Source organism: Erythranthe guttata, chromosome 10, assembly GCF_056151865.1.
Source record: "Erythranthe guttata isolate IM_541 chromosome 10, IM_541, whole genome shotgun sequence".
In the NCBI taxonomy this organism is placed as follows: domain Eukaryota; kingdom Viridiplantae; phylum Streptophyta; class Magnoliopsida; order Lamiales; family Phrymaceae; genus Erythranthe; species Erythranthe guttata.
In genome coordinates, this window is record NC_142542.1 from 2,266,900 (window position 1) to 2,277,933 (window position 11,034).

At 35.3% G+C, this 11,034-nt stretch overlaps 1 protein-coding gene across 4 annotated transcripts; it reads right to left on the reverse strand.

The window, feature by feature from the left end:
- Positions 1-1,100: 1,100 nt before the first annotated feature.
- On the reverse strand, positions 1,101-9,758 carry LOC105952868 (Insulinase (Peptidase family M16) protein). 4 transcript variants are annotated; one of them, XM_012976452.2, is made up of 21 exons: positions 9,344-9,758; positions 7,485-7,731; positions 7,284-7,409; positions 7,053-7,190; positions 6,816-6,950; positions 6,481-6,738; positions 6,279-6,416; positions 6,108-6,177; positions 5,810-6,023; positions 5,490-5,595; positions 4,581-4,814; positions 4,001-4,165; positions 3,758-3,907; positions 3,580-3,671; positions 3,105-3,186; positions 2,890-2,973; positions 2,679-2,795; positions 2,474-2,584; positions 2,243-2,323; positions 1,861-2,037; positions 1,101-1,483 (listed from the first exon to the last, which is right to left on the reverse strand). In XM_012976452.2, exons 1-21 carry the CDS (start codon positions 9,556-9,558, stop codon positions 1,406-1,408), a joined length of 3,018 nt encoding a protein of 1,005 aa, XP_012831906.2. In that variant the 5' UTR covers positions 9,559-9,758; the 3' UTR covers positions 1,101-1,405. The 4 variants fall into 4 exon arrangements, with proteins under 4 accessions (XP_012831906.2, XP_088681030.1, XP_088681028.1 ...); XM_088824904.1 differs by having other exon boundaries at positions 7,284-7,414; positions 9,344-9,753; XM_088824902.1 differs by having other exon boundaries at positions 7,485-7,726; positions 9,344-9,605.
- Between the last annotated feature and the right edge of the window lie 1,276 nt (positions 9,759-11,034).

An 11,034-nucleotide genomic window follows, 5' to 3' on the forward strand; every position in this document is an offset into this window, starting at 1 on the left:
CGTTGCAGATCAATGTAACGAACAAATCAGGATATTCGGCCCATCTGCATATAGCCATTGTGCCTTCGTAATTTTGGATCATATCGCGATGGCCACCCGTGAATGTAGGAGGTATTATGATCTGTTTGCCCCTTTTTGAAGAGTCAGTTTCACCTCTCAATATTGCTACTAGGAGACCTCTTGGTAAAAGTATCAACCAATAATTGTTGAACAAACGTTTGAAACAGAAATGATTCCACTCTCGTTGGGTCGTTGTTGAAGTCGATACACCAAATAATTCTCTAATTGAAACCGTCCGTCTCTTTTTACTTTTAGTGCAATGTCGTTCCTATACCCATCTTCTCCACATGAAAACAATAAATGATATTGTAATGGAACATATGCAGGAGATAATATAGAGACACGACACAATGTGCCAGATTGTCTCCACAATAACATCTCTCTCGAGGTAAGCACAACCAAAGTTACCAACTATAAGTGCTGCAATTTCGGGTGCATAAGGGAGATTGTATTTTCTACCATCGCGGGCCCTCTTTTTCTATAAATTGTAATTTAACAGCATGGCAGTTTGAAATTTCAACTTTATCTCTAACCATTTTATACGATTGTGGGTAGTGGTAATTTTCTCTAACCATTTTATACAATTGTGGGTAGTGGTAATTTTGTCAAATTGTACTTATGTCAATAAGTTTTTCAAATTCTTTGAAATTTGATCCCTACTCCTCTTAAGTTCTTCTCATAAGTGGATGAACTTCTCAGTTACACAACTTCATCTTACTTCTAGTGATATGGATAACATTTATGCTAGTTGCTGCATAGAAAAACATGTACATCAAATAAAATCCATCACTCATCATGCACCAATCTCAAACTTCTAATACACAAAATCTTACAAGAAATTGTCATTTCACTAGTTTAGGTTTTTACCAAACTAGTGAAATATTTAAACAAGCTGAAATCTTGAAACTTCGAAAAATTGTATGGTATCAAATGAATGTAAACCTACGCAAACTTAGGTTACTGGACTTGATCGATGATCCCATTTCAAGAAGGAAAAACACCAAACAATTTATATGGCGACAAGTAGCAGAAGGAAAATATTTGGTATAATGAATGATTTGTCATAAAAAAAGTGAGGAAAGGTTAGTATTCTCCTATAGCCAAAATAAAACTTCAAAGAAAATGATCTCCGAAGATCTGCGTCATTCCCAACATTTTAACTAACAATGTTTTTTAGCAGATATATCAATCACATAAAGCTGAGATTCAGAGTCACTAGTCACTGAAAATCGAATTTTGAGGCCACCTTTCATGATTTTTTTACTAAAGCGAGACGAGTACAATTAAAATCTTCCTAATTTTGAAGTGATGTGATTGAGTCGAGATGTATGAATATGACCATCGACTAGGATTTGGTAGCTCGTCGAGAGTATCTCCATAGAGAAAGAGCCAAAACTACTGAGCCAGCAATGCCAACCAAAATCTGCAGCAAGAGAAAAATTAATATTGTGGAATTTCAAAATGTTCAATAACATATCGGTAAAACCAACGAAACAACTGTAGGGATATGTTTTGGGCCCCTTTTTGCTGCTATATTTTCATTAAGGAAAATTATGTTCTATAAGTCAAAACAATATATGTATCTATGATTGGAGAAAGGTATTATGGATGACGATTTTGAGATATACGATATTTTTTCTTTGCATTGTAAAAACGTAGAGAAAGGTTCAAAGCAACTTTTGATTTTTTCCAGGTTATTTTAAGTCCGATTTGAGAAGCTATCTAAACTTGTTTTCTCTAAGCAAGTTGAAAAATATAAATTTGCTTGAAGGAATAAAGCCAAGTATCATAAGAACTGACCTTTGAATCTTTAGAGGTGATGAAAGATTTCAATTTCGTAAAACGGGATGACTGAGGCATTAGAATGACAACAGTGTACTGCTTTTTGCAAGGGAAAGGTATTATTCTTCGCAATGCTGACTGAGCTGTTAGTGGTGTCAATCTATTTCTTACTCCTTTACGTCCCTCGTCTTGAATCTGCAAATTGTAACCGCAAATATGTTACCTCATAAACAACTTTCAAAATACTGTTTCAATAAATTCTATCAACATTAACCTAAAATGAAGGAAAAAAACACAATGACCCTGAGAAACAACATAATAAGGTTTTCGACTAGAAGAATAAATCGAATTCAAGCAGTTACATTTAATTAGTAGTGTAAGTGGAAAAATTATATTAAACCTTGAAAGAAGCGTCAATATCTCCAGAATAAATCCTCGATTGATAGCAGCGCAAAACTCTTTCCAACCAATAATAGTTTTCCTGAAAGAGCAGCGTTTAGTAAACCAAGAAAATCATACTAGTTCATTGTATATGTAATTAAATGCATTTGACAAGTTTGGGTCATTTTCTCCCACATCGACAAAGTGAAATAATATTATCGGCACGAAAGTCCATTTGCAAGAAGTGTACCTGCAAACCGTTTTCATGGGCCCTTTGTTCAATTTCAAGGATGGCCGCCACGTCATCATCTGAAGGTCCCTCTTCTTGAAGATGCAAGATTTCATCCAAGGCAAGATTAACCTGTACGATGATATCATCTAATTGCCAAACTAAGATACCAACTTAATTGACCAAATGAGTAAAAAAAAACAAAAATAAATAAATAAGAACTTGCCAGTGTTGATGAGATTTCCGGATCACAAGAAAAATTAACACTAATATCTCCACGAATGTTGCCGACTTTTGAAGGTTTGTTACCACCGAGGAACACAGAAACTCCAGCCGAGTAAATCTAGGAAATCACATTCTTCTCAATAAAACTAAGACACGCATATTTGAATATTATTTTATTAACTATAAGATTTTATTTTTTTTCATTCGCGTACCTGTCCATGCTTAAAACGAAGGACTTGCAGTATCTTTGTTTCCAGAAGCTTGCTCATTAATCCAGTCAAGTGAATATCTTCCATCTAGAATACAAATAAAAGCAAAAGATTTTATTTGGTGAAAAAGAAAAATTACGTTCCCATTCCTACTAAGTTTAAAATGGTCCCGCCAAATTTATATTGTTCAAAGTTAGATATGTAAGGTGTGGTGGTACCATATTTTCATTCTTGAGCTCAACCGGAAAGCAAAGCTGGACTGAACACTGGGCTTGCACCATGGGGCTCCGAACAACTTCCCTGCAAGCACGTTAATAAATGTGATGAATATGTGGGTTTGCAGTTAATAAATGGTTACACAAACAAAAAATGCCATCAACCTAAAGGAAACACAGACAAGGACATAATTTAATTTTTACCCCCGGCCAATTGTATTGGATTCTTCCGTATGGGACCTTTTTTGTCTTTGTTTGACCCCAAGAATGGATTTATGTTATAGGCCATTCATAAGGACAATTTTTAATAATAAAAATAATTAATAAATTAAGAGAAAAAAAAAAGATATAAAAAAAACCGTTCCAACTCACGAGCTACAAAAACAAGCACAACTATGAAAATTTGTATTTTCCTTACATGTAAGAGAAACATCCTAACTGCTAGAGAATCAATGTGAAGTTAAAAGTTTTGAAGTACCTAATTACAGTGGAAGGAAAAGTAAACGGTAAGCCTTTGAGTTCGTCGCGCTTGAAATTCATAATTGGCGTTGGAGGTCTTGGTATCCCTCCCTGCATCAAATTTAAAAAGAAAAATGTAAGTAAAAAAGATGGATCAAAATCACCCAAGAGCTTTTAGACGAATCTACCCAACTTACTAAATATTGCAGTATCAATGGACAAGCAATGGATGGGTCAATATTCCCGACAATGGCAACAGTAAAAGTCGAGGGATCCTTAAAGCAATTGTTGAAATATTCACAAGCTGTAAACGGATCAACTTTCCGTAGATCGTTGATTTTGATTGGCTGTGAGGAAAAAAAAACAACCATATTGGTTTTCAAAAGGTGTACAATAAATAAATAAATAAACAATTAACCTAATAAGGATAGATAGGTCACCCGAAAAAAATAGGAGTTCCCGTAATTGATCTCCCTCACACGATTGGCAAAAACAGTGTAAGGATCTCTCTCTTGTGCACGGACAGATTCTTCTGCCATTTGCATCACTATTTTCACATCCTCTTCCCCTGGTTCTGGCTTCGTAACGAAAAGTTGATATACCAACTAGAAAAAAAATAGTTAATAAAATAGTGGATTAATAGTCAATTAATAGTTTGATTAGTTAGATAATCAGATCTTGATATAATTTGCAAATTGATTTAACAGACCTTGTTAGAAATCCACTAATCAGAAATGATTTAATGGCTTGACAAATCTAATTTACCATACTGCAGAATTTAAATTCATATAGCAGAAATAAATCCATATAAAGATAGAACCATAATATTTAAATCAAGATCTTCTTTCACACCATGTTACGTTGAAAGTTTGTATCAACATATGCTTCTCTTGACAATAGTATGTAGAAAAGAATAATGTAAGCTAATCGTTCCTCTTTGAAAATCTGAATTTGGGACTTACTAATCACTAAATTAAACTTGTTGAATATGACGAAGACAATGTATCGAAGAAAAGAAACCTGCAATGCAGTTTCCAAGTCTGAAGGAGAGCAATCGCCAGAAAAGCTTCGCATATATGCTCCAATGCTTGTGCCAACCTCAGCTCTTTTACCAGCAAGCATATCCGTTAGAACTGTAGGTCTATGACCAAATACACCAATTTCACCAGCAATAGTGGGGCCCATCGAACACGAGAAATAATCGCTATCTTGGAGTTCGGATAAACCCCCATAAGAAAAACCTGTGAATAAAACCTATTTAAACAAAGTGTTAATATTAAGCTAGTATTGCATAAAGTAATATTGAAAATAGAAGAAATCATTTTGCATTTTAGCACTAAACTCAAGATTAAATCGACCTGAAATCATTTTAGGATTAAACTCATTTGTCCGAAAATATAAGAGGTACCACATTTTGCTTCGGTGACACGCTTTCCGTTGATACTTATAGATAGATGAAAATAATTAAAGAACATTTAAGTATTTTTGAATAGCAATAAACAGCTAAAGCTAGAATTCTTTTATTCGCAAGTATGAGAAATCTAGTGAGGTAGTGCCTTTTTACGAAATAGTCCCTAATAACACCACAAAGTGTTATTTAAGATCCATAATTCGTTAAAGTAATAGGAAAAAACAAGTGATCATAAGAGAAACTTGTTTGACCCGACTGCTCAAACTTCATTTTGTTCTGCTATTCAGAAAAGAAAGAAATCCCAATTATTTTTTCTTTGGTGTGTCCTGTCATTAGAGTGAACCCAGGAACAAGGTTCGGAAGATTACCCATTGGACAACATAAAACATCCTTAGGCCATCATCGATGTACTCGAAGTTCAACATTAAATTCTATACCCATTTTATCAGTTAATAAATATATAAGTTTCTAAACGACACCTTTAGCTCATAATATTGTTTTAATTATATTACTATTACCTGGTCATCAAAGAAGTCTGTGCATTTATAGCAAACTCGCATGCCATTTGACAGAATCAGCTCAGTTGCACCAATGCTGGAATACTCAACCTGCTGCACCACATGACTGAAACATAACAAAAGATAGCAAATCATGTATCGCTGTTGTAAATACGACAACCTCTTGTATTCAGGGAACAAAAAAAAAATAAAAAATTGCGGACTTTTGAACTTAGTGCTATGCCAAAAATCAATTTCTTCGGGATGAAAAATCAATTATGCTCGCAATATAAGGGATAAATTATGATTGTCCTGTGGGGTTATAAGAGATATAAGCTCACCCTGGATTTGGCTCTATACTAACAATTTCTTCAGGGATGCTTTCCTCATCCCAAGGGGAAATGCCTCCGTCTTCTTCCAAAGTATTGACTCTTAAAACAACCGTTTTTAAATCGTCTACCGTTACAGTCGCTCGAGGCTCAATTGTTTTTATTACGCAGCTGCATGTTGTCCGGAAATTTTCTGAATATTGGGATACCTCAGAAACTGATATATCTACAATTGACAAGAACAGAACATTAAAATGACAGACTACTCTAGTATAAAGAAGCCACTCGGAAGAAGTACAAAAATACTCACGAGGTAGAATAGTTTTATGAAGTTGTGCTTCATATTCAATCCCAACAACAGGTTCATTTCGGAGAAAATGCTGTGTAATGAGAAGGAAATTCAAAAATGGAGCAAGATTTTGTTTAAACCACTTAAAGTTCAGAAGTGAAGAGGGAGAGGGAGAGGGAGAGAGAATGTTACCTGTATATATTCGTCTCTTAAGTTGCTCGATTGCATCTGATCTCGCTCTAGATAGGCAGATTCAATCTCTGACATTAAAAGGGCACGGGCAACAGATATTTCACGTTCAGAGAATCCATGTACACGAACCCTAGCAACCTGAAAAGTCATGCATAAGTAAAGTGCAGACGTGGAAGTTAGTTCATAAGGAATAAAGACATACCTCAGCCAGCATTGATTCCAGTGCCACAGTCGTCCCATTTTGTTTACAAGATGAGGTCATTATATATGCCTTGGTTGCACGGACGAGAACATCAGCAGCAGTTGAGCATGAAAAGTAGGGTGGATCATTCTTACGAGACAATTTAAAGAACCTTTGGTTCAAAGCATGGAAAAACATGGATTCGGCGAGTAAATTCCTATAATCCTTCACGGTTTTCAGCTCACCCACTGGAACCTTGCAACTGATCATCACTGCTGACTGTGAAAAGAATCCCGGATTAAAATAAAGTTGAATTTGTATAATTGCATGGTAAAATTGAAATTTATTGTACTAACCCCAGCTGCTTCTGATTCCACAAAGCTTGAAAAACGTGGCTCCTCGTGTGATGGGACAGTGAACTGCGGTATCGGAGGAGGATCAAGTTCTGGTTTTTTATCTTCAAAATGAGTCTTTATCATCTCGACAACACTCTGCCATGAAAGAAGAATAAAGGGATGATAAAGAACAACCAATTAAATCTTGATGTTAGGTGGATCAATGTTAAAAAGGAAAACAAATAACAAAAAAATAACCTGCGTATCAGAAAAATCCCCAACAATAATCAAAGCCATATTCTGCATATGGTACCACTTATTATAGAACCGTTTCACAATCTCGGGGCTAACTGCACGGATCACCTTTTCGAGTCCAATAGGTAATCGCTCTGCATACTATAACCAGAGATAGAAATTTTCAAATGCTTTTGTCATTTACCATCTTTATAAATTTCCAGCAATATCAAAAGGGCAAAAACAAGGCCTTACTTTTGAGCCCTCCATCATGAGAACCCAGTGAGCGTCCTGCATTCTTCCATTAGCATTTCTACTTCCTCTATACTCTTCGAGTACAGCTCCCCTTTCTTTTTCCAAGTCATCCACTGATACGCGGACCTGTACTACACGAGATACGACATTTTTAGAGTAAAATAATATACTTCAACTACATAAATATAAAAAACCCTTTACCTCGGAACTGAACTCCGCCAAGACTGAAATGGACTGAGATAATATGTCAGGCTTGTCGATAGGAACAAATAACTCATAAACAGTTTCATCTGCTGATGTCATAGCATTTTGACAGGCACCGAATTCAGCCCCGATACTTTCTAGAAATTTGACAATATCATGGTTTGAGTATTTCTTGGTGGCGCTGAAAGCTAGATGCTCAACTATATGAGCGACTCCACGCTCTTCCTCTTCTTCCAGAACTGAACTGCCTTAATCAAAGGGTAAGCTCAGTAAATGTATCGACTATTTAAGAGACTGAACTGTCAATAGCTTAACTTCATTTTATCTTTTAAGAATTTTTCTGTAGGCCTACTAGAAAGTTTAATTAACAAAAAAGAACATGCATTCGCAAGTTGTATTAATCCCCGGGATAAAACTATCCATGTATCAGGTTCAAATTTTCTGTTGTGCAGCAGCCTCAAAACAAGTATTGTATTCAGTATAAATTGAGGTTAATTGTTCATCCATCCAAGCATTAAAGTGTCAGTCTATATGAAAATACAAAAATATGAACCAAAAACACTTATAATTCACTGTTCTAAGAATTTTCATATAGACGATTGGCTACACTATTTGAGGATGAACCTTCGAAATTTCAGTTTTCTGAAAGTTCAAACTGACTCATCTAGGAAATCTGATATCATAGTTTAGAAAATAATGGGTGCAACAACATAATGAAGTTGGGAGAAACACCCAATCAAGTTTGAAAGGGTAATAGCCAAATAACAACTAAAAGATTTCAGCCAAAATTACTAAATCCATAGATGTTCATTGAAATTTAATGGCTGTAATAGAACATATATACCAACCAAAGTAGGGGAGGCAAGTTCTGCTACAGAATACAACAGGTGATGATGATTGTGATATTTACTTAGTATTAAAAGTGAGGTGCTTTTTGCTGACTTATTTTGGTTGCTACTTGATGCTTATCTTGGACACATTTGCATTCAATTTAATGCCTCAATTAGTATCATATAAACTCAATTTTGATGGATGCAAAACAAAACTGAGCGCAGTTCTGGAGGTTGGTCTTTAGGGAACCACAATTGCAATGTAATTAAATTTTCTGATTATTTTGGCTTTTGTTGTACTATCTCTACAGAGTTGCAACAATAGTAAGAATTTGACATGACTATGGACTGAACTATGAAGCGAATGTAACAGGGCTATTTATCATCTACATGATAATGTGCTATCTATTGCATGGAAAACTTTCCATCTCGTCAAAATAATCTGTGAACTTAAATACTAGATAAACCCGTATGTTTTTGTTTTTTTTGAATTGTTTGTCTGGCACATTAACAAAATTCATTGTAACATCCTATACTGAATGTGCCACAAACACAATTTTCTGACCATCTAGAAGAAATTACCCTCGAACGCATTAATCATTTAACCCTACTCCGTCACTCATTCCGCACAAACCCTGTCTAAAAAAATCTCATATCGTTTTTAAACCAAAATGTTTTATTTAGGAAGTGCATTAATTTGGTTGTTTAAACCGAAACCGAAAGTCGAATAGTCCACATCAACAGCATCCTACCAGAATTAGTATGAACTCAGTACCAACCAACTCCAGTAACTATCTCCTCCATTTTTTTATCTGAATTTTGTCCGTATAAAGTCCAGAATTAGATCTGTTCCGTAACTATTCGACCTATTACAAATCATATCGTAGAGCCAGAACTACTCGGAATTCAAAATTACCAACAAACTACTCGGAATTCAAAATTACCAACAAACTAAATGCAAAATTCAGTAATACCGTAGTCTGAAATCCCCGAAAAATAAAGAGGTCGGATAAAAAATACACGTACCCAACCTTAACGGCGAGAGCGAGAGCAGCTCTCATTTTAGGCTTGGAATTGGCGCGCACATAGTAAGTGAGGCCATTGCTAAGGCGGCCGTAGTCGACGGCGTACGGCGTCGCCGCCAAGATGTCGTCTTCATTGTAATTAACGAGCTTGAGCGAGCGGAAGCGTAGTTTGGTCTTGCTCAAGATCTGCGACGACTCTCCCGGCAACAAATCCATGCCTAAATTTTCAAATCTCTTCTGTTTTCGCTTTTCTCTGCGACTGTGATTTTTTGTATTGAAGTATTCTTATATTTATAGTCTGGATAAATTAATCAGAAATGAATGAAAGTGATGCTTATTTGGGGTAATTTTAGGAGGTTTGGAATCTACCGTAATATATATTGGGTACCCACCTAAGTATGTGACACGTTCGTTTTCGAGCACGACGGTGATTCCGTTTTTTCGTGAAATTTGAATTAAAATGGATGCTAATCAACTATGTTGTTTGCATAGTCGATTAATAAATTTGCTATATTTTTTTATATTAGATTTGTTATTTTTAGGTCTAATATACGCTTTAATATTTCAATCAACTAAATCTGAACTAGTGAAATTGTGTTTGCAGGTCCTTGTGAATGTAGGCACATTTGTGTCTGAACCATATTAAATTCATGTTTTTTTATCTGTTATTTAGTAGTTAATTACTATGACGACACAAGAATGATAGTTGCAACATAATTTTGTGCTAACAAGTAAAATTGTTACAACTTAGAATAACTGATTTCTATATGCATATAAATCAACACGCTTAAAAATAATTTGAGAAAACCTCCTTATGTTTTTCGCGATTTTCTAATTTACTTTATGTTTTTTCTCGAAATTTGGATTAAGTTGGACGCTAATTGACCATGTTGTTTGCATGGTCCATTTATTAATCAACAGTGTACATTAATAGGACTTAATAAAAGATATTAAAGACTCCCTCTTTAAACCTTGACCGTTCTTGTACACAACTAGAACTTTCGTGTTTCTTTATCGAGCTCCTCACTGCGTACCTTGAACTCCCTTCAAGCCTATCCTTAGAGATCTATACAACAACTGTATATGTTGGCACACAACAATGAGGGCTGCTCCGCAGACCACTGCCTCGGTAATTTTTTAATGCTTTGAAGTATGTTTCTTCTAATAAACGGCACAGAGTTCTTCAAAGTTTTGTGAGGCTTGTATAGGCACGAAATCAACCTCCAAACCCTAACTTGAACCTAAAGAAATCTTCTAACTAAGTAATAGTATCCTAAACGATTTCTACTTCTATTCTAGATAAGCTTATAAAGAAAATGCGAAAATTGGGATGCGAAATTGGGAAAACGAGCATGCCATAAGAGGGCGGATGCACATGGCTTGGGAAAGACATTGGAAGAAAAAGCACAATAATATTGACAAAGCACATACAAACCATCATCACATTTGCCGAACCCCAACACTGCTCTTGTGGCGCGATCATGTATGAAAAAACGAGAAAATGAAAAGGTTACTTAACAGTAAACATCTTTTGTAAGCTGACTGATTGAAATTATGTTTTTTCTTGAGACCGGGAAGAACTAAAACATTTGATAAAACAAGAGATTTTTTGGGGGAAATAAGAGAGATTGTACCAACATGGGAAATAGGTAGCGACTGAAGATTACCAAACATCACCCTTTCACTACCATA